General features: G+C 45.3%; 1 protein-coding gene across 2 annotated transcripts; it reads right to left on the bottom strand.

Annotated features, from left to right (window-relative positions):
* Window positions 1–768: 768 nt before the first annotated feature.
* FZD4 (frizzled class receptor 4) lies at window positions 769–7,856 on the bottom strand. 2 transcript variants are annotated; one of them, XM_037889468.2, is made up of 2 exons: window positions 7,485–7,856; window positions 769–5,393 (listed from the first exon to the last, which is right to left on the bottom strand). In XM_037889468.2, exons 1-2 carry the CDS (start codon window positions 7,746–7,748, stop codon window positions 4,065–4,067), a joined length of 1,593 nt encoding a protein of 530 aa, XP_037745396.1. In that variant the 5' UTR covers window positions 7,749–7,856; the 3' UTR covers window positions 769–4,064. The 2 variants fall into 2 exon arrangements, with proteins under 2 accessions (XP_037745396.1, XP_043384585.1); XM_043528650.1 differs by lacking the exon at window positions 7,485–7,856 and adding an exon at window positions 6,138–7,282.
* Window positions 7,857–23,905: the final 16,049 nt, after the last annotated feature.

Raw genomic sequence — 23,905 nt, forward strand, 5'->3', positions numbered from 1 at the left:
TCAAGAGGGCTCTTCCCATCAGCTTGAACTCTGGAAGAAGGAAATAAAAATAAGGAACAAGAGAATTTTCATCTCTCTGGCTTTCGGATTCTTACAGGGTTGGAGCTATGAAACAGAAGTAGAGAACCCCAGGGCCAACCTGGGTTATCCCTAAAAGGCATACAGTGCTGAGAGATTAATACAACAGTCACCTTTTAAAACCCTAGACCGTAAACTCAGTGTATATGTTTGCTTGCTTTAACCTTGTAATAACTCATTTCTTTTCTTAATTAATCAATCCTTAGTCAGTTTGCTACAGGATTGGCTACAAGCGTTGTCTTTGGGGTGAGATCTGAGATACAAATTGACCTAGGGTAAGTGACTGGTCTCTTGGGATTGGAAGCAACCTGCATCTTTGGTGTATGGCAACCAGCTATCACTAAGTCCAGCTTGTCTGGGTGGCAAAATAGACTGTAGTGCCCAAAGGGACTGTCAGACTCTATGATGAGACGGTTCTAGTGCTTCAGGAGTTCACACTTGTTACTGGGTTGGTGAAAGCTAATTATAGAACACAAAACCAGTTTCAGGTCTCTGCCCTGCTTCTTGACTGTCTGCCTGGGCTTGGCACGACACTCTTCACTTAGAAAGGAAGAAAGGGAGGGGGTGATGGGGGAAAAGCAAAAAACCCACAATGCTTTGTGTTTACAACAGGAGGATAAAAGACAGTTTATGAAAGGAAACTCCCCCCCCCCCCCCCAAAAAAAAAAATCAAGACACAATAAGAATCCATTACTTATTCACAGAGGTTAACAAAATTTTATTTTGATACAAAAATTAAATAGCAAAGTTTTTTGTACAGTGATAAATTAGAAATTTACAGTACATACATCAATGCAGATATACTTTCTGTACATCTAAAAAATTATCAGTGTCCATTCCCTTCAACAAGTTAGTTTCTCTTTCTGAAGCTCTATCATAAGTAGTTTCGCTTGTACCTGTCAGACATTTCAGAATCCTGTATGTCAGCACAAAACACCAACTGGGGGTGGGACTGGCTTGAGAGAGAAAGGAGGAGAAGGGATCAGGCAGAAAAAGTAACTGTTGTAAAGTTTTGAGCTCTATAGCCACAGCAACTGCAATTCCAAGGCAGGATTAGTCACACATTGTTTGGTTTTAAATTCATAACTACGTTGAAATGAGAGAAACCGAGTTGCCGATATTCAGTCTTCGTAACTACCGTGCTTCAGACTTGATCTAGAGTGGCTTTTCCAATAACAAATGCCCGAACAACTAGAACAGCAAGGTAAATGCACATAGTTAAGTTGTGCCTTTTCAGAGGGGCTTCTGTGGCCCTGGGTCAGATGCTCTGCCTCATTACCTGGAAGTAAATCAGGAAGAAATTCACTGAGCTCTGGTACATAACTGCAAGAGAATTTAGGCCCACCGTGCTTCAGACAGGCACAATGCCTCCAAGGGAGAATGGTCGCTATGTGGCTGCTATCCCCATACTATTTGAGTGCCTCACAACTTTCATGGATTTATCTTCCCCTCACCCTGCAATGTAAGGAAACATCATCCTCATCTGACTCACTTTCAGATGTCACTAATCACCAGTGCTATCACTCTAGTAAGAGATCTACTGAGTCATGCTCTGAAATTCAATGATAACAGGAAAGGTCACCCCTGAACAAATTCTGGGATGACGAGGATAAAAATGCATAGGTCAAGCACATCAAATAGCATGAAGTTCAGTGTGTATGAATCCCCGAGCGTCCTTAACCTGTGACTTCACTGGAGGGACCCCTGGATGAATTTGGCGCACTCACTTTCTCGCCTTCACCCCTCAGAATTTAGAGCTAGCTTCTGATTTGGCATCCTTATTTCAATCGTAAATAGATCAAGCATCATGGTGAAGCCCAGCCATCCACAGCTTTCATTCTTGCAAAACTGTTTCCAGACCAGAATACATAGATCCAACAAGGCATTACTATCCAACAGAAGAGACTTGATAAAGGATTGGATTTGGAACACTAGTACATAGAGCTGATCAAAATAATGGTGTGTTGTGGATAGAATGAGTCAAGTTGTCACTTGCTCGGCTAGTGACCGATCCCAACTGCGCAGACTGAAATGAGGTTGTTTTGTTTTTAAGCACATATTTCAGCACAGACACAATGCATGCCTTTAACACAGTTTGAGAGATAGAGAGGGGACCCCTTTCAGGCCTGCCTCATCCTACAAAAGACCACAGAACCCTCAGCTACCACTTAAGTCCACAGAAATTGAAGGCACTCAGCACCTCCCTTGATCACGCACCCATACACCGGGGTTGTCAAACTGGGTCATTACATGGGGGGGTGGCAATCTGTCAGCCTCCAGCCCAAACCCTGCTTTGCCTCTAGCATTTATAATGGTATTAAATATATTAAAAAACATTTTTCCATTTATAAGGGGGGGGTCACACTCAGAGGCTTGCTATGTGAAAGGGGTCACCAGTACAAAAGTTTGAGAATCACTGCCATACACTGAAGACAAAGCAAGATTTTAGGGCACACAGGGGAAGCTACTGGTGGGTCCTTCAAGGGGAGCACTTAAATGCTGCTCTTTATTTAGGTTTACATTATACTTCCTGTTAATCAAGCTGGACTGTGGCATTCATGAGTCTCATGCTCCCTATGAACACGACAGGCCAAGGGCAAGGAACCTTGCCACTAACTAGGAAACCTATTACTCACCAAGAAGAAGTTGGATTTCTTCTCCATGGAGCCCTTTTCAAAAAGGAAAATGTCTCCATTGTTGCTGAAGTCTGCTTACATTCTTACATATAAATTTTTTTTTAAGTCACTTTCAGTGACCATCAGTTTGAGCCAGTCAGCTGTACTGCTATGTCATGGCTGGAGAATGTTCTTTTATTTTTAATTGACACACACACTTATACGACTGATCTGTGTTAACATGAAGTTGCCAAGTAACTTAACATTTCACTTCTCCCAGACTGGCGTCTGCATAGATGTAATCACACAGAACGAAATATATTAAGTCTTAATTGCTTAATGCAATAGGTCTCTGGGGAGAGCCAGATAAGTTTACTTGGAGAAAAACTACATGTTCTGCTGAATAAAGAGTTTGTCTAAAGTGAGCCTTCGTTCACTTTCCCTCAGCTGTATATTGCAGTAGGAAGGAGAGCTATTAAAAGAAAAACCCTAAGTTATTAATGCAAAGGAATAAAGTAGTCAGAGTCTGGAAATAGCCAGGTTATCAAAAAAGGATAAAAGGGGGCAGGGAGATAAATGAAAACTATATATGCTGTTATGCTTCAATCTCCCAGTTAATCTACTTCTGATAAAAGTACTGAGTGAAGCTTCTAAACACATCAAATGAAGTACTGATGTTTTAGAGAGCAAAGCGTGTGCCAATGTAGAGGTTAGTATTAGGTTGTCAGCTGAGCTATACAGCAATCCATCCTAACACCTAACTGAATCCTACAAATTCCCTGTTTGAGTTGTTTTCATACCTGGAAAGCTTAGCTGGCATTTGCATGAGGACCTAATCCTTGGCTGAATTATGCACCGTGCAACACTGATGAAGGCAACAGGCTGTATCGGCTATGGGTCCAATCCTAAAATCCCAATCCTGACCACATCCCTTAAGACACTGAATTCAAAGGGAGTGATGCTGTCAATTGAAGCTGAGAGCACCCATCGCCTCACAGGATTGAACCCTAAACCAGCCCAGAATTTGGCCCTCATCCTCCATGCACTGTAACATGATTCAGGAAAATCGGCAACCCAAGTAACAAGATGCAAGACCCTGTGGCTTCTAATGAAATTAATACATTGCAACCTGCTTTACAAAAATGTGACATATTCAGATTTTTCACAGCTTTCAAAGCCTCCCTGGGCTTTTGTATTTTGGGCAGCGTGCTTTATGGTTATTCTGTTTTTGAAATTATTGCTTATTCTTTAAGGTTTCTTTTCAAAGACAGATTTTGTACTTTACCTCCCCATACCACCCCAGCAACATTTCTATTGCAAGTGTTTATACACAAGTCCTTCTTGGGAGAGATGTCCGCACGGAGGTTTTGTTTACACCACAGTCTCATTCCCTTTCCCAGGTTTCACCCAACCATCCGCTCTCTTCTCTCGTTTCACTTTCCCTGAGTTCACCAGTCTGTTAGAGCACTTCTGCCACGTGTGCAGAGTCTTGGCCGACCAAATCCACATGCCAGATGTGATACCCACCAGCAGAGACATGAAAATTTTGAGCATCTCCACTGCCATATTGGAATCATCTGCTGAATAGCGGAAGATAGCCCAGTTGGAGATTTCATAGAAGTAACATGCAATTACACATGTAGCTGGGACAGTGTATAGCACGGAAAAGACACCAATTTTGACCATCAGTCTTTCCAGCTTGTCAGTTTTAGTCCCATCTTTTTGAAGATTAGACCTGATTTTAAATAAGGCCACTAAACCTGCTGCTATGAATAAAGTTCCAATAACCAAGTAGGTGAAAAGCGGAGCAACGACAAAGCCAGTGAGTGCATCTAGGTTCTGGTTGCCGACATAACACAGACCAGTGAGCTCATCTGCATCTACCAGTCTCATAATCAAGATGACTATGGTCTTCACTGCAGGGATAGCCCAGGCTGCAATATGGAAATAGGAGCTGTGCATTTCTATAGCCTCATGGCCCCATTTGAGTCCTGCTGCTAGAAACCATGTTAATGTCAGAATCACCCACCAGATGGAGCTAGCCATCCCAAAAAAATACATCAGTAAGAAAATTATAGCACATCCTGTGTTCTTAAGACCTTCTTGGATAAGAACAGGTTCTGCTGCCTCTTCAAAATCACAGGATATCCTTTCCCGGCCTACAGTCAGCCTCACAATATAAGCAATGCTATAAATATTGTAGCACATGCTCAGAAATATGATGGGGCGCTCAGGGTAGGAAAATCTGGACGAATCAGTCAGGAAGGTCAGGACTGTGAAGGCCGTTGATATGAAGCACAGGCTAGCCCACACGGCCATCCAGATATCAGTGAATTCCTTAGCTGATCTGCTATAGAGACCAGCATCATAGCCACACTTAAGGACACAGCTCAGGCTTCTTTTTACCCAGATATACTGCTCTGAATTAGATCCCATTGTGTGACACTCTTCTCCTGGCTGCAAGGATGTCTTGCTGTGAAGGGGAACCTCTTCATCCCCTGGACCCTCCATACACATGTGGTTATGGTCATTTTGGGGTGGGAATTTACTGCAGTTTAGACTGTCTGGCCAGGCAAATCCAAATTCTTTCAGAACAGGTTCACATCTTCTTTTGACGGAAAGGCACATGCCACCGCAGGGACCTATTGGGATGTTAATCTTCTCTGTGCACATTGGAACATAGACTGAACAAAGGAAGAACTGGAAGAGAAAAACAATAGTCAAACGTGTGCTTAAAAGAAGATAAAAATGGTAGACTATATAGCAAGTTCCCTCTCTATCCTCTTTAACTGTTCAGTTACTTTGCCTAAGTAAGCAAGGAACAGCATGTAGTAAAGAAACCAAGGGAAAAAATCCTAAAAACCTCAGCCCTTGTTTTCAATTCAAAAAAAGTGTTTTGAGGCCAAATCTTGATCACTTTACTCACTAGAATTAGCTTTACTGAAGTCAATGGGCCAAATTCACGCAAGGCGAGCAGAACTTAGCCCTAGATCTAAGCCTCAAATTTACAGTTTAGGAGGGCAAAACACCAACTGAATAAGTAATTTAAACTTTAACACAAATATATAGACCTTAGTTTTTGAGACTGCATAGAGATATTTAAAACTTGAAATAAAACAGTTAAAATATTAAGAGCTCTTTGAATTAATAACATTCACGGTTGAACTTGGTCTTTGTAAATCATATTTTCTCTTATAATGAAGTTAGGACACTAATTTGCTCAGTACTTGCCTCTTGTAATTCTGGTACACACAAAGCAAATAGATCTGTGTGTAAAACTGATCATTTAAGAAATATGCCAAGCAATTATTAGTTTGGATACAACTATCTGAAGAAGTAAGTTTGTTATTCAACAACATCTAAGTCATGGGCTAGGACAGGGATCTTGCCATTAATATGGGAGAGCAACTCCTACAGTGAAGTTACTGGAGGGGGTCCTCTTACCACAATTTTATGCTATGTCCCTTTGTTTTTTTATGATGACAAGTCACACACACGTTCACCTCCTCTGTCCATTATGTCTGGATGCACATTGGTTCACCAGCTCCCTACACATAACAACTGTCATCTATGGTTATAAGTGAAGAGCTTTATGTGCAAGCATCTGAACTGGAAAGTCATGTCCTTGAAGCTGTCTGCTTAGTATACGCTGTACTTTCATGGTGTTCAAGGATAAATATTTTTCTTCAAGAAGTCAGTGAGAAAGTTCACATGCCTTGATCTGTAAAAGTCATATTTTTAATATTAGGCTAAATGACATTTTCAAGCCCATAAAAAGAGAGATCAGCCAATTTATTAACCTGATTTAGGGTGTTCCCTTTAGTCTTCACACTAGTCCAAATTCCTGGGCTACCAAAGGGAACATAACCAGTACAGCATGCCAATCGACAGAAAAGTTTGGCTTCTTCTCCTAGCTTCTGACTTTGTGTGGAGGTTACTCCAGAAAGAGGACTGGGAACGGGGCTCCTTGTGTATTTACTTCAGTCTCTCAGCAACTGTAAACCCTGTGAGATTAAATGCTATTGTAACCTTATTGTACCTTCTTATCTGTAGATTCACACCCAGAGGGGAAAGCTAATCTTGAGCCACTTTGCAGCGGGAAGTTTCCAAATGTATCTTTGTTTAACCCTTTTAATAGTTTCTTTTAAAACTTTTGTTTACCCCAGCAGATATTTTCACGCTCTTCTATCCTAGAAACTTGGGCTGAGAAATAACCTGAAACCCGCCCACGGCTGCTCCCAAATCGGCAGCAGAGAAACTAGGTTGAAGGAGATTTACAAAACAAAGGCAAGAAATGCAACAGATTGAAACTTGGGAGTCAGTGGGAAGTTCGCAGAACAAATGCAAGAAGTAAAGCGGGGGGGATTCGGGATAGTCCCTGCTGCTGAAAGCGAAACGGTCTCTTTCCACTCTAGAAACCATTAGTTTAGCACCTTAGGAGCAGATTAGGTTGGGAAATAAATGGGGGGGGGGGATTTACAGCATTTCGTGGGTGCAGCTGGCACCATAACGGCAGCCCTTTCCCTGCAGTCTGCCCCGCTCGGGTTTGCTCCACGAGAGGGATCCTCTGGCCGCGGCACAGACCCTTGGCGCGAGCGCCGCCGCCGAATGTCACTCGCGCGGGGCTTGCCAAGGCGGGGGAACCGGGGCGGGGGAGGAGAGCCCCGCGCTGGGCGGCTCCTGGCACCGCCGGGAGCCCCCCGCACACGCTGCCTCGCGGGCCTGGCGTGCAGGGAGCGGGGCCCGGGGCAGGGAGCGCAAGGGGCGGGCCAGGGCGGCGGCGGCACCCACCTGGAGCTGGCTGGAGCAGCCGTACTGGATGAGCGGGGTGAAGGTGGTGAGCTGCAGCTCCGCGTCCGCCTGCAGCTCGTGCCCCACCAGGTTGGGCATCTTGGTGACGTTGTAGCCCAGGTTCTGGCACATGGCGATGCGGATGGCATCGCAGCGCCGCTCCTCGTCCTCCCCGAAGCCGCGCGCCGCGCCGGGCAGCAGCCCCAGCAGCAGCCCCAGCAGCAGCCCCAGCAGGAGGCGGCGGCGGCGGCCCCGCAGCCCCATGGCCCGGGCCCGGCCCAGCCCCGCGCCCGCCCTGCACCGCCCGGGCGCTGCCCCCGGCCAGACGGGCTCCGCGCGCGGCCGCTCTGCGGACACGGCCCGGCCGGACAGCGCGGGGGCGGGGCGGCCCGGCGGTTAAAGGGCCCGGCGGAGACACTGCCCAGGGGAGGGACCGCGCCGCGCCGCCCCGCCCCCGCCCACGGAGCGACCCACGGGCGGCGGGCGGAGCAGCGGCCCCCACTGCCCTCCCTCCGCGGAGCGCTCCCGCCACATGCCCCCCGGTCCTCCCCTGGGGACCCTCCCGCTGCTCCCCCGGGCAACGCCCCCGATCCTCCCCCGGGAACCCTCCCGCCGCACCCCGATCCTCCCTCCGGGGAGCGCTCCCGCCACATGCCCCCCGGTCCTCCCCCGGGGACCCTCCCGCTGCTCCCCCGGGCAACGCCCCCCGATCCTCCCCCGGGGACCCTCCCTCCGCACCCCGATCCTCCCTCCGGGGAGCCCTCCCGCCACATGCCCCCCGGTCCTCCCCCGGGGACCCTCCCGCTGCTCCCCCGGGCAACGCCCCCCGATCCTCCCCCGGGGACCCTCCCTCCGCACCCCGATCCTCCCTCCGGGGAGCCCTCCCGCCACATGCCCCCCGGTCCTCCCCCGGGGACCCTCCCGCTGCTGCCCCGGGCAACGCCCCCGATCCTCCCTCGGGGACCCTCCCTCCGCACCCCGATCCTCCCTCCGGGGAGCGCTCCCGCCACACCTCCGGGGCAACGCCCCCCGATCCTCCCCCGGGAACCCTCCCGCCGCACCCCGATCCTCCCTCCGGGGAGCCCTCCCGCCACATGCCCCCCGGTCCTCCCCCGGGGACCCTCCCGCTGCTCCCCCGGGCAACGCCCCCCGATCCTCCCTCGGGGACCCTCCCTCCGCACCCCGATCCTCCCCCGGGAACCCTCCCGCCGCACCCCCGGGGCAATGCCCCCCGATCCTCCCCCGAGGACCCTCCCGCCGCACCCCGATCCTCCCCCGGGGAACCCTCCCGCCGCACCCCCGGGGCAACGCCCCCCGATCCTCCCCCGGGAACCCTCCCGCCGCACCCCGATCCTCCCCGGAGACCCTCCCGCCGCACCCCGATCCTCCCTCCGGGGAGCCCTCCCGCCACATGCCCCCCGGTCCTCCCCCGGGGACCCTCCTTCCGCACCCCCGGGGCAACGCCCCCCGATCCTCCCCGGGGACCCTCCCTCTGCACCCCGATCCTCCCCCGGGGACCCTCCCGCTGCTCCCCCGGGCAACGCCCCCGATCCTCCTTCGGGGACCCTCCCGCCGCACCCCCGGGGCAACGGCCCCCGATCCTCCCCCGGGAACCCTCCTGCCGCAGCCGCGGGCAATGTCCCTGCGGGGAACCCTTCCGCCCCCCGGGGAACTCTCCCGCCACATACCGGGGCAGTTTCCCACCCAACCCCCTCCAGAAACCCAACCGCTGCACCCCAGGGGCAATGCCCAATGTCCCCTCCCAGGCCCTCCTGGTAACCCTTCCCCCAGACTCTGGAGCAATGCTCCATTTCCCCCACACTGAGAACACCTCCTACCTCCCCTATCACTCCTAGGAAATCACCCACCTTCCCCCACAGTGGGAACCATCCTACCCCCCAGCACCTCTGGAAAATGCCCCTCTTGCATCCTCTCCTCTGACTCATCCAGCATTGCCCCATTGGGAACCCTCCTGCCCCAACTCATCCCCAGAACCCTAGGGAAAATGTCACCTCCCCTCCACCCTTGAGTCACCCAGCAACCCCCCATTGGGAATCCTTAAGCACCCCCTATGCAATGCCCCAAATTCCCTTTCAGGAGCACCTTCCAGCACCCCTTCTGGCTCTTAGCCCCCACACAGACATCCTGGGAAACGCCTCACTGTTTGGCTGCTGGGGAACCCTCATTCACCCCTTTCCGTTCCCCAAGCCTCCCATCCTACTGTCTTTACACAGTACCACTTCCAAGATAAGACAATCTACCACCTGGGTAGCAAGCGGCTCCTGCTAATTGCAGTGGTGTATGTGCCTGATAAGATAGAGGGCAGCACAAAGCGGTCATATGCAGTCAAAAGTCAAAGTCAATCCAGTAGGAAATAACCATGTGACTTTAGCTTTTTGTTTCTCTCCCTCTCTAAGAGTGGGACATCAGAATGATGACAGCAACCTGGCCAAGAAAGGGCTTTCTTCTTCTCTTTCCCAGACCAGCAGGATGCTGCGAGTAGAACCTACATATGCAAGTGAAGATGCATATTGGCCTGGTGGTTGCGCATGTTCAGTAATAGCAGGATTTGTGTTAAAGATGGAAGGAAGGAGCTTACTTAGCCGATGTCTACACTAGAAATGCTACAGTGGCACAGCTGCAGCTCTGCCGCTGAAGTGCAGACGCTTACTACAGAGAAGGAAGGGGTTCTTCTGTTGTTGTAATAAATCCACCTCTCCAAGAGGCAGTAGCTAGTTCAAGGGAAGAATTCTCCCAGTGACTTAGCAGTGTCTTCACCGGGGCTTTAGTTGTCTCAATGATGTTGCACAGGGTGTGAAATTTTTCACAGCCCTGGGTGATGTAGTGAAGCTGAACTAACTTTGTAGTGTAGTGTAGTGTAGTGCAGCCCCCAAATGATAAACTCTTTGAGGCAGGTTTCAGAGTAACAGCCGTGTTAGTCTGTATTCGCAAAAAGAAAAGGAGTACTTGTGGCACCCTAGAGACTAACCAATTTATTTGAGCATGAGCTTTCGTGAGCTACAGCTCACTTCTGTAGCTCACGAAAGCTCATGCTCAAATAAATTGGTTAGTCTCTAAGGTGCCACAAGTACTCCTTTTCTTTGAGGCAGGACAGTCTGTATGTTCTTTGTGTTTGTACAGTGCCAAGCACAATGAGGCCCTGGGCCACAACCAGGCTCCTAGGCACTGTGGCAATACAGATAATGATAATTAGTAATAATTTCAAACCAAAGGCATTATTCAAAAGAAAAAATTATAATCATCCCTCATTATAATAGCGTATATTCATGGGCAAAAGCAATTTGTTGAGCACCACTTACCGTCAGTGCCCTAATCCTACATTTTGAGCAGAGCTGGTTAATATTTTTCAAACTACAGGTTTGTTGTTATTGTTGAAAAATGCCCTTTTTTCTAACACAATTTTTTGTTTGCAAAAGATTGTGGATGTTGCCAAACAAGTTTGTGTTTTGTGAAAAATGTGGTGGCTTTTTGGATATTTTTTCTGAATTTTTATCAAGTACTTTGAAAACATTTTCAAAATGATTATTGAAATTTGTTTACTGAAAAATGGGCTTTGGGCGGGGGGGAAATCCCATCACCACCAATACCATAACCATAACTTAAAAATAGACTCATTTTGGACTCTGAAAATCTTTGCCATCTCTTCATCAATTATACACAGTAATAAAGAACAAGGCTTCATATGCAGAATGTGACAGCCTATTCGTTAATGGAGTGTCTTGCCATGAGCATATTCAACAAGTTCTGTGATTTGCACTGGTTGCCTCTTGGTTTGTGGGGGAAACTTAAGGTGTTTCATTTGACTTGTAAAAGCTCACATTTCTCCCTGTGCTGAACCACTGCAGAGGTGCTCAAGTTAAATCCCTGCTGGTATAAACAAGAGCAAGTTGCTGGCATAGTGCTCTCTGGGAGGGCCCCATAGCTTAGGAATTCACTCTCTCCTTGGTCCAAAAAAACAGGTTGAGTTTGATGACCTTCAGAGCACACAGCACAGCTCATCTTCTTTCACTGTGTATGTGAAAACTGTGGGAGGGTGGTCAGGGGTTTTGGGCTTTTCAGTTATCTTGGGTTGCTGGCAGTGAGTTAAATTGTACTGCTGCGCTTTAGCTATGTTTGGGTATTAATTTTGTTGTACTGTTATGTCAAGGACACCTAGAATATACAGGTAGGTGCCGTTTTCGGCATTTGTATAAACCTAAATAAGATAAATAAATAAATGAAATATAATCCTGACTTTTCAGTGGGATGGACTGGATGATCTAGTAGGTCTTTTCTGTCTCTGACTTCTGTGATTGTGTATAAAGGATCTTGTCAAAAATAAAGATAAGAGTAGAGAAATGGGCTCAGATTTGAGACCTCCCAGCATTGTTTTGCACCTCTTATGAGTTCTGGTTTTCTCTTTACAAAAATGTGTCAACAATTAATTGATGTTTGTACAGCTCTTTGGAACTGTTTGTAAAGCCAAATTTAAGAGCCCTATTACTGTGTGTGTATGTATATTGCTGTGAACATTTCTAAGTATATATCTTGCTCCCAAAGATGCTCCACTCTCTCTTAAGTCTCCTAGTCACACTAGTCAGTGGAGTCCAGTTAATTTACTGAAGCAGAAGTTAGTTGCCTCTTCTCCTCCTCTGCAGGGTTGTGGATGATGAATGAGAATGTCAGTCACAGCAAAGGTCACAGATATGGCCACTGCCAGGTTTCCTGCAGCAGCTTGGTTGGATCCAGGGTGTTATTGCTGCTGCCTTCCTGGTCTCCATCCAAAGTCCAATAAACATGACTGCTAGTGAGAATGTTTGAGTGCTGAATGGTCATTAAAACGTTCACATCTAATGAGATAAGTAGTATCTTAACTAGACTTTTAACAATCTAGGGACCTAGATGGCTGCCATCACCATAATAGCTCAGCTCTAGCCACAAACATCAAGAAATGTAGCCTCACAACATCCCTGGGAGGAAGTAATAGTATTATTATCATCTCCTTTATATAGATGGGGAGCGGAGGCGCAATGTGACCAAGCCAGAGCCATGAATTGAACTCAGCTCCTCTAAGTCCCATCTTTACCCACCAGCGTTGTCTGCTGTAATTAAATTTGACTGTTTTTCTTTATAATTTCTATAATGCTATGAATGCCCAGGGTGCTTTACAAACATAGAGAAGATACACTCTATGACACAAAGTGCTTGCTGTCTAAATCAGACACAAGCAAATGGACAACATGTACACTAAAACTCCATGCAATGAAGCAGTCAAAAGAATGATGTAGGCAAAATACTGTCACGTGGGGTCAGATATTTTGTTGGGTCTTATGCAGGAAATCAAACTGGAGGATCATGGTTCTCCTTTCTGGCCTTAAAAATCTATGAATCTTTGCCCCAGTACAGCAAATCCTTTGTAATGTGAAGTCTTCTGCCACAGTTAGGTGCTGAAGCAGCACCAGCTGCCTCCAATCTCACCCACATACTCCTGTAATAGACCTATAACCTCTGGTTGAGTTACTGAAGGACTCAAATCATGATTTAAAGACTTCAAATTACAGAAAATCCATTAAGTCAGAAGCCTAGAGCACTAAGCCACATGAAGTACAACATGAAATATGCACAGTATGACTTGTACCCAGTGAAGTGCAATAACAACAAGGCTCTCAAAAAGCTTCTAGAAGAAATGTTATACAGAAAGAATATCTAACTTCCTTATCTTTTGTATCAAAATCATCAAAAATGTGAGTATGCCATTGAACTGTTTGGCCCGTGGTGCAAAGTCCCTCAGCTGAAAGCTATGCAGAGATAGACTTTACTATAACCCTCCAGCCACGTTTTCCTGATCCTCATTCATGAGGCAGTGGCTTTCTTCCCTTTAGCTTTTTCCATTTCAGTGTTAAGAGCGAGCAGTGTACCCAGAGACAAGGGTGGAATTCTGTTTTTAGATGCACTGAAGTATACAGATGGAGTCTTACCTGGCTATGCTCATATGTACGATTGCAGAGTGGCCTGTAGCAAAGTTGACTGCTACTTGCACAAGGCAAAGCAAGATCCCAGAGATGGGGGTAAACTGGGAACTTGATTATTGTTTCTAGTGCGTCTGTTTGGGAAGCAATCCTCCTGTGACAGCAATCATGCACCACTGCCTGCTTGCTTACACTTCATCTCACCTTGCTGTCATTTATGTGCATATTATTGTTCTCTTGGCTCCTTATGATCACTTTGCAGTCCCTTCTTGGCACTCTGATCTGTATACATCATTAGAAAGTGAAAGCTCTTCTTCTTGAGCCAGTGATAATCTCTGGTATGAGGTTGATCACAAGTTGTAAACTGCACTCTGTGAATGAGGAAGTGTCTCAGCAGGATTTTTTGGGCTAAGGTAATGGCTCTGAGAATAAATTTTTCTAGGATAGGTTGGTATGGTGCTGTCTGCATGGAAGTCCAGTAGGCAAACTGATGGAGGGAGTGATTCAGTGCCTTTCCAATGAAGATGCATATTATCATCCATATGATAAATACTTTTTGGCAGATCTGAAGAATGTGTGATGGAGATGCAGGTGAGTTACTGCGTCTCCTGCAGGCCCCCGAATTTGAGAGTTACAAGCGGAAATAATCTGCTTCTCTGCTGAATGCAATTACTGTCCCACACTCCTACAGATGAAATAGGTCAAGGCTGTGCATATTCGTTGGTATATTTCATTTCCCCCAGGGATTAGTGTCCATTTGTGAGATTTAAGTGGTGCACAGGCCTTACCCAGGCCCTCTACACAAAAGTGAATTTCATGCTAGGAGATTATAAAATCCCATTTCTCATTCAAGGGAATAATTTCCAATAATCTCTTAGGGCCAGATCCCTTTACTCACGTTGAACAGTACATTTTTCCAGGAGGGCTCCCACTGAAATCCATGGGACTGCTCGTGAAGAATAGTGCTGCTGAGTGTGAGCAAGGTTATGAGAATGTAGCTCCCAGTAATTTGATCTTTGGGTGTACTTTAAAAAATATTATGAGGCAATGTAAGTTTGACTGCTTCACTCCCCTCATCCTTCTGCATGTCACTTGTCTTCTTACACTATAAATTCCTTGTGGAGGGAGACCCTTTGATTATATGCTTGTACAGTATCTCATTCAGTAGTGCCCCAATTCTGACTGGGGCCTCTGGGTGCCACTGCAATATAAATGTTAAATAATTTAGATGAGTTTGGATGAGTAGTGTAAACTATGTGGGTGGCAGTGAATGATGGAAGGTTATAAAATCTTGGTAAATTTTCTGGATCTCTTAACTGTTCATTAGCTGGACTCAACTAGAACAGATCCTTTAGACATTAAATTTTATCTTAACTAACATTTTAAGACAAATTTCCATGGGTATGTTTTTTTTTTTTTTAAATGAGCTACAGAAGTTGAAACTGGCTTTAACATCTCAGATCTGCAGGAGGGGAACCCTGCTGAGACACATCTTATAAGCCTCACCAGAGCAGGGCTCCTCTCCCCCTGCCTCCCCTCCCCTCTTCCAGTTAGCAAGTCCACGTATGTGTGTGTCATGGTAGGATTTCTACTTGTCTGGGATATGGGGGTAGTGGATGGTGGGTGGAGTAGAAAACTGGGAGGCTTTTATCTACATTGGAAACTATACACACTCCCCCTTACCTTGTCCCCATCTCTATCTGCCCAGGTCCTCTATAGATACACCCTACGTACCTCTCCTGGTTCCCTGAACCCACTTCTCCTTTCCCTCATTCTATGTGCTTTCTCTGTCCTCATGCTCCAACACTGTCCTACCCCACAAAAATGCGGCCTATACTATCATGGCTCTGTGATCCCCTGAGTAGACTCCTAACCCCAGTTCCTGCCTCACCACATTACTATGGTCTCCCGTTCACCTCTGACTCAGCTTGGTAAGGGGAGTGAGGAGTGAGGTCAGTTTATATTTGCTCTTGTACACTTAAATACAACTTTTATTCTCCTTTCAATCGCTGCCCATTCTCCCACCACAAGCTATGAAAAAGTCCATATCCTCAGCAAGACCAGCAAAACAAATATGGGCTTTCTAGGCCAAGCCATTATTGAGATCTAATTAGCCAAAAAGCATTAGGACATCTTTAAAAAAATTAACTACACTGTGAAAACATTATAATTTAAAAAGTTGCTGTCTGATTTTTACCATATTTGCCAGGAAACCTCTGCCCTGTAAAGAAATGCAATGTGTCAAATTTAAAGAAGATCTGTTTCTGTTTGGGAAAATTAGTGGATTATGATTTGAAAACCTGATTTAATGGGGAGCAAATTTCAGCCTGAACTATGGAACCAATACTGATCTACATAATATCACTTTCATTCTAAACTGCTACTTTCATTTGCTTATAACTTTTTCAAAGATTAATCTTTTGGGCTGAAATTTCCCATGCGTGATCTTAGCTCAGAAGATTATTATTTTTTGGAAACAATAAATATTTTTCATCTAAGGAAATTGTTCAGGGGCTTTTTTACGCTCTGATAACTCAAAAACAGCTTGGTTTTATAACTTCAAATTTGGCATGTACAGTGTGCAGTCTTGGAGGAATTTATGTTTTGCTTGGGTTGAAGAACTTTCGTTTTGCAATGCCAAATTGGTCTGGAAGTTTGGAAATGATAGACAGAGCATGCTCAGGATGTTATTTAACTTTGACATTGGAAAGACAAATTGAGTTACATTTCTCTTATAGGTCACATGTCATTTTGCAAGTTTGCACGGATTGCCTCTTTCCAAAGCTTTTTTTTCCAACTGGATCTTCCTGTTTCCCATTTTTCTTTGATTACATAGGAGTTTCACTAGTTACTTCCCATGCATTTGTTCCTCTTTGCACATGCTGTACTTGCAAGTCCCTCTGTGGCATTTCAGCGGAGCCTTCTTCTAACTCATGACCAGAAACTCAGCTGTCACTCAGCTCACCTATGGCACAAAGAGAGAAGTAATACTTTCTTTGAAAGCATTAGACAATGCTTTACCTCTAAATACATTACTTATAGAAATCACTTATGATCTTTTAAACAAATTATTAGACTTCAGCCATGTCAATTTTACAGACATCTGCTGGCATAGCTGTGTCAGTCAGGGGTGTGAGGAGCTGTAATCTTTGACTGTGCCAGAAGCCCCTAGTGTAGATAGTTATATTGGAAAACTCTGCTTTTACTGGTAGTTTGCTTGGGGGATGAGATGGGGTTGTTGCTGGTGGAATAAGCTACACTGGGAGCTTTTCCTGTATAGGCTATATTCTCACCAGGAGCACATTGCTGGTACAGAATACCAGTATAGTTATACAGCAAAGCGCTCCTAGTGTAGACATGGCCTTTGAATATCAAGTTAGGCTACATATAAACCCCGCTGTAAATGATAGATTAGAGGCCAGATTCACCGATCCCAGTTGCTTTGCACTGCTCCATTGATGCAAAGCAGACGTAAACTGGTTTAATTGGCCAGTTACTCAAGGTTTATGGTTGCTTTGTGTCACTGGAGCAGCGCAAAGCAGTCAGAACATGCCGGTGAATCTTTAAATGGGCTATTTTCTCGCCACAAAAAAAGCATGTGAACTAGCATGTCCTGCTTAGTTACATTACAGTCTATAATAACATGCCAACCATGGCGGAAAGTAACCTTTTTTTTAATATCACAGACAGGTGACTTTCACTCTCCTGGGAAGAATGTCCTGCCTCTGTCCAGAGCCTGGGTGAGCTATACCCACACTCTCTTTGTGGCTTTTGTGAATATGCAAAAAGACAACTTGATGTAGTGTTAAACTGTATCTCTTGCTGATGGAAACTATAGGCCTGATTCTCATTTACATAAAAGCCTATTTACACTGGCCTGGCACTGCAAGGTAGCCCTAAAGCAAGTATAAATTATTAAAGCCCCTTTAAAGTTCCAGAGTGATGTAAATGAGCCTTGTAAATGAGAATCAGGCCCAGAATTTTTCAATTACATAGGCATTCAATTACATAGGCTGGTCCAATTTTCAGAGATATTGTTCATTCACACATGGGCCATTTCCAACACAGACATGCTAAACTGTATTCTTCCCCTCTGTTCTTGGATTCTTTATCTTTTTTTAATGACCTGTGTGTCTCTGGATGGCCATTGTCTGAGATTTTAAGGCCTGGTCTTCAGGAACTGGTACAACCATTTCAGTTAGGGGTGTGGTCTTTTACTAATATAGTTACAGTGGCATGGCCCCTAGTGTGGATGCAGTTAAACTGGTACAAAGGTGCCTTATTTCAGTATAGATTATTCCCCTTCTCCTATAGAAATAGCTGCGCTGGTATAAGGTACCTTATACCAATATCACTCAGTCAATGCGAGGGGGTTGGACCACTTTAACTTTTCTGGTATAATTAAAGTGGCACAACTTTTGTGTGAAGACAAACCCTGAGACTTGATTCTAGGTTCTGAGTAGGACATGTTTGACCAGTTTTGGGGCAACATCTAATTAGCATTAAAATTGGTAAATTAATCTTACAGGTCACTGTTACACCCACTGAAGGCCTTTCTGTGCTAGAGCCTTTATGCCTTTGCAAAACTCATTCAAGCACTTGAAATGGTGGTGAGAACACTTTGTAGTCCCGCATGTATCCCTTTGTGTGTTCACAAAAGTGCTCAGAATGTTTCACAAGCATTCCATGTTCCTTGTAACTGCACTAGCTCCAAACAAGTCTGGTAAAAGAGTCTGTCTGTATTTTAGCTTTTGATATAGTGCTTATCACTCTGGCATTCTTGCAACGTAAAGCATTTTGGCAGGAAAGGCACAATTGTAAGATTGTATCATTATTACTGCATCACATACAATTGAGCGTGCAATAATCTCTCCTTTTGAAACCAAAAAGAAAAGGAGGACTTGTGGCACCTTAGAGACTAACAAATTTATTTGAGCATAAGCTTTCGTGAGCTACAGCTCACTTCATCGGATGCATTCAGACTAACTCGGCTGCTACTCTGAAACCTTTTGAAACCGTATCATTTATAGTTGTAGGCTGACAATTCCTCTAATAACTTTAGACCTAGACAGGAGGTTGGAAAACAATAAGCATGGATATGAATTCTCGTGTTTACGTTTGTATTGTTCAGAGGCATTTTTAAATCCTCAGGGAGTCTTTCATGGGGCCAAAATAACATGAGAACGGGTATTACTGTGGTACTTCAATTCCTGGGTGGTGGAAATAATACAAGATGTTCAGGTGATTATTTTGACCCCAGATTTTTTTTTTAAAGCTTGTGAAAAATGTGACTACAAAAACAGAGAAATCTGGGTTTCAACCAAAACATACAGACCAAGAAACAAAGCCTCTTATTAGCCAAAGATGGAATTTGCAGGCTACTGTATGAGAGGATGAAATCATTGCACAATTGACGAGAGGGGGAACATGCAAGAATTCCACATATGGAGGAATCACCTATGGAATATGCCAGTGTACAAAGGTCTCTCTTCTTTTGAAGTTCACGGGGCAAAGCAAGGGAGAATTGGTCTCTAATTACATACAGGAATCATCCCCTGTGCCACTAAAATGCAGCCAATCTCTAAGACTGAGTGCAGCACAGAACTGGAGACTAGGGGAGATTTTGACCATAAAAATGAGGCAACCCTCTCCACTTAAGACTTCCTTCCTTGCAAATCAGACAGGACTTCAGTTTAAGGTCTTTTCTGAAAGGCTCACATGCAGCATGGAACTCAGTGTATCTACCTCAGAATGAGGAAGGGATGAACTAGGCTTGCCAGGATTCAAAACCATGAGTCCAGCAAGAACCCCTCTATCATGTCAAGTAAAGGATATGAGAAGAGGTTTGCAGGAGGGACTGCTGGAAGTGGTATTAGTGATTCAGTAAAAGATAGCTCTGCCTCCAAGAACTCAGTTTCTGACTCAGAACTGAATCAATATCCTTGAACTTCATCCCATTGGGGGAATGCTGCTTCATTGTACAGGACCCATGAACCCAGACCCACGGATATCAGGACCTTGTTCTAAAGACAGCACTGATTCTTGGGTCAAAAGTCTCCCTCGTGGGATTTTGACAGAGCAGAGCAAGAATATGCATAAAACAATCCCACCGCTCCTCTTCCTCATCAAATAAAAGAGAGTGCCAAATACACAGAATATGCATGGAGGGGCTTCCATGGAAGGAGGTGGCGGGGGGTGGTGGTGGAAAAGTGATACCATGTCCCCTGACAGCCCCCCCTGAGACTCCTACACCTATCCAACCCCACTGTTCCCCATCCCCTGACTGCCCCCCCCAGAACGTCTGCCCCATTCGAATGCCCCCTGCTCCCTGTCCCCTGACTGCCCCCCGGAACTCCCTGCCCCTATCCAAGTTCCCCGCTCCCCACCCCCTTACCATGCCGCTCAGAGCAGTGGGACTGGCAGCTGCGCCACCTGGCCAGAGCCAGTCATGCCGCTGCGCTACCCAGCAGGAGCTCGCAACCCCGCCACCCAGAGTGCTGGCGGCACGGCGAGCTGAGGCTGCGGGGGAGAGGGGACAGCAGGAGAGGGGCTGGGGGCTAGCCTGCCTGGCCGGGAGCTCAAAGGCCAGGCAGGACAGTCTTGCAGGCCGGATGTGGCCCACGGGCCATAGTTTGCCTACCTCGGATTTAAGGGCTCAATCACAGTTTGCTATGAGCCCTATGTTTGGGTCACCATGTTGTGCCAGGAAAAGCATTCACCAAGATATTGCAGAGGAGAATGAAGAGGTACATGGAAGTGGTGCTTGCAGAGGAACAGACTGGAGGTACAATAGATCAGTTATTTGTGATAAGACATATTAGAGAAGTACATAGAACACAACCAAACCTGTTATTGTAACTTTGTAGACGTCAGCCTGGTTTGTGATAGCATTTGGCATAAAGGGTTGTGGCATCCCCAACCAACTGATTAAGCCGATAGAGAACGGCTACAGCAAGTTGATGAGTGCGATGAGAGCAGACAAGAAGCTGGTGGACGACCACAGAAGTGAGACAAAGATGCATGCTATCACCAGATTTCTTCAACTGGGTACTGATAGCAGTATTGACGGTAGCACTGAGAGGTGAAATGAGATGAGTGATGTTGAGTGGGAGCACAGTGAATAACCTTAGACACAGATGACATTGACCTTATCGAATTGCCCAAGGAGGACGTACAGAGAACAACTGACAAGGTAGAGAGTCTGGGAAAATGGAAAATTTGGACTGAAGATCAGTATGGAGAAGACAAAAATTACGGCAATTGGAAGACAAGAGGACGATGTAAAGATCAAAGTTGGTGACAAAGAACTAGAACAAGTGGAAAATTGCATGTACATTGGAAGACTAGTGTCAAAGAATGGGAACTGTGAAGATATGACATAAGAAGAATCCTATTAGCTGCTACAACATTTGGAAAACCCTGCAATATTTGGAAAGCTAAAGACATTTGAGACAACTTCTGTGCTGATACTGCTGTATGGATTGGAGCGTTGGAGTGTGAGGAAAGCAATGAACTAGCTGAGGGGAATATTGAGAGCACCAAGACTGCAGAAAATAAATGTGATAAGTGATAAGAAAACAGCTTGGGCAAGAAATTACGCTGTTGCAGAAGATTAAAAAAAGACTGCCAAGTTGTGAATTTGTGTCAGAAATGGACCCAAAAAGGATACAATACAAGGTGATACATCCCAGAGTACAAGGAACTAGAAACAGAGGGAAACTGAAGATGCATTGGGTAGACACGGTGAAGAAAGACATAGAACAAAAAGGTTTAAAGATGAACAAGGCTGTGAAGCTGGTACAAGCCAGAAAGTGGTCCAAAGACTTTGTGTGGCCCCATTGTTGCTGCTGAGCTGGTGGACATGAATCAAAGAAAGAAATTGTAGCACTGCTGCAAAAGCAGACTGGGAAACAAATTGTGACTCAAAGACTCCTCTGCTGGTTCTCTCTCCCCTGCATTGGGGGGTATATTCTGCATCAACACTACACCTGGCACAGCATATGACCCTTACCATGACGATGCAGCTGTGCTGATCAGCAGGTTGTGGATGGAGCTGAAGCTCTGTTCCTTCCCACCCACATTATGGACAGTGAGGAAATGAATGTTGTGGCCCTATGAACACTACTGTTGTTACCTGAGCTACTACCCGCCGGTGCACGGGAATCTAAGGGTATTGAGGGCATGCATGACAGATCACCATCTGGCTCTAAATGATTAACTTGATAAAACAAATACAGGAAAGGGGAGTGTGGAGGAAGGATATGGCGCCACAGATATGATTATGAGGTTATTCAGATTTGGCAGATTAGACATGCATCTTGGTGGTACACTTTTTTCCATCATAGAACAAGTTCAATTTTAGTAGGTGATGCTGTAGAAATGGGTTTTTAGGAGGGATCTGAATAAAGCAAAGGCAGAGTATCGGCAAGTGGGAGGGAGTATCAAACATGGCAGTGACACTGCCCCACCAAGCAGCTGGGTGGGGAATAGGGTGACCAGATGTCCTGATTTTATAGGGACAGTCCTGATTTTTGGATGTTTTTCTTATATAGGCTCCTGTTATCCCCCACCATCCTCCCGATTTTCACATTTACTGTCTGGTCATCCTAGTGGGGAAGAGTGTCCAACAGAGCTGAGCTAGTACAAGGGAGGAAGTAACCTGCACCCTTTTCATGGCTACAGTAAACTACTTCCTTGGAGGGAAGAGAGGGTCAAAGGAAAAGTTGTGACTCTCTGGGTCAGAATTCCTGCCCCAGGCTTCTCTTGTGATGGTACACATCACACTGTCCTTTACTATTTATCCAGGATTGAACTTAATTGTTAATTAAAGACTTTATGGTTCAATCTAGCCAAGCGACTAAGAGAACAATACCAGCTACTGGACCAATAGCACATCATCTTAATAGGCCAGATTCAGTTGTGTGCAACTTTATTGAAGCCAATAGAATTAGAGCAGGTATAAAATTGACCCAATATCATGTCCTGGTTTGTGTGGCAATATCAGTGTGGCTGGCACTATGACTCTATTTTCTTGTTATTAAATACAGTATCCCTGTAAGAAAGACTACAAATATATTTTTGGAAAAAATCCAGGTTTCTACAAACTGCAGGATATTACTGTGTGACTCAAAATGTTCACATGATATTATCCCACAGTTCACCCCATATTTATTTTGGAAAATATTACATCTGGAAAATGGGAAACATTCCAGTTAATTCCCTTACCTTTTAAATATAAGCAGACACAAGGGTATTTTGAGACCATTCCCTACTAAAAATGAACAAGTAACATGCACAATTGCAAGCAACCAAGAAAACATGCTCAAATAATGTGAACAGGTTTACACCTATAATCTAGACTGATTATAGGTGTAAACTGAAAGGTGAAGGTTGAAATTTCTTCCTTAAGAAGTCCCTATTTCCCTGGAGGACAATCTGTAAAGATACAGTTCATTTAACTTCCACTGACTTCCCAAGCATTAGAGATAGGTGCAAATAGAAATGATTTCCTTTATTATCAGCTTACAATTTGTTTCCTACATAGCTGTCACAATATCGTACCTTGGTCCTGACAAGAAACAGGTAGGTGAGGTTGACTGTTCCTAGGTATGTATATAGATAGGATGGAATTCCAGGCCTTCTCTATTGAGGGCCTACAGCTCTCCTCTGGAATGCTCTCTTCTCATTCTCCAGATTATGTCTCTACCATCTTTCAGGAAAAGACTAAAACATCTTTTCTTTTCTTATTAGTTTGTTGCTTACTGAAGAAGATTAGCAGCAGTGTGATTATAAGTAAGATCTGAGTTATATATTGACCTGGCTAAATGGCTGATCTCTTGAGATTGGAAGGATCCTATACTTGATGAAATTGGTTTTCAGTAACCACTCATCATAGAGTCCAGTGTCTGGGTGGGGAAACAAAGGCTGGAATGCCTAAGGAGACTGCATTTTTTACTTCTTGTTAACCAGTGTGGTGAGACAGAAGTTTATTTTTGCTACTGGCTTGGTATAATCTAATGATAGAATAACCACATGATTGGGGTGAGTCTGCCCTATTTTACCCATGGGTATACACATAAACACACACACGCATATATCAAATTACTTCAGTGGAGTAACATCAGGGATGAATTTGGCCCATAACAATGTGCTTAGCACTTATACAATCTTTCATGTCAGGCTCTCCAAGCATTTTAAAGATAAGGGTAAGTGGAAAGACACTGGAGTTGGGGAGAGAACAAAACATAAAAGGAGAAAGAAACAGAGATGATAGCAGAAAAAAGGGAAGATAAGACTGAGAAACCATTCTGCTAGAAACAGCATCTCTTATCAGTTAAAGGCAAGAGTAGCTACCCCCAGAAGAGCCAATTCAGGCACTGAACTGAGCATGCATAATAGGGAAGAGCTGAATCACCTAATCAAGGTAGAAAAACAAATACAGAACAGAAAAGA

The sequence above is a fragment of the Chelonia mydas genome, chromosome 1, assembly GCF_015237465.2.
Source record: "Chelonia mydas isolate rCheMyd1 chromosome 1, rCheMyd1.pri.v2, whole genome shotgun sequence".
Lineage (NCBI taxonomy): Eukaryota > Metazoa > Chordata > Testudines > Cheloniidae > Chelonia > Chelonia mydas.

What these genes read in the sequence shown, in the direction of transcription:
- FZD4 (XM_037889468.2), bottom strand. Translation starts at nt 7,748, where the DNA reads ATGGGGCTGCGGGGCCGCCGCCGCCGCCTCCTGCTGGGGCTGCTGCTG. An exon ending in GCTGCTCCAGCCAGCTCCAG is followed by an intron (nt 5,394 to 7,484) that starts GTGGGTGCCGCC and finishes TTTCTCTTCCAG; the next exon opens with TTCTTCCTTTGTTCAGTCTA.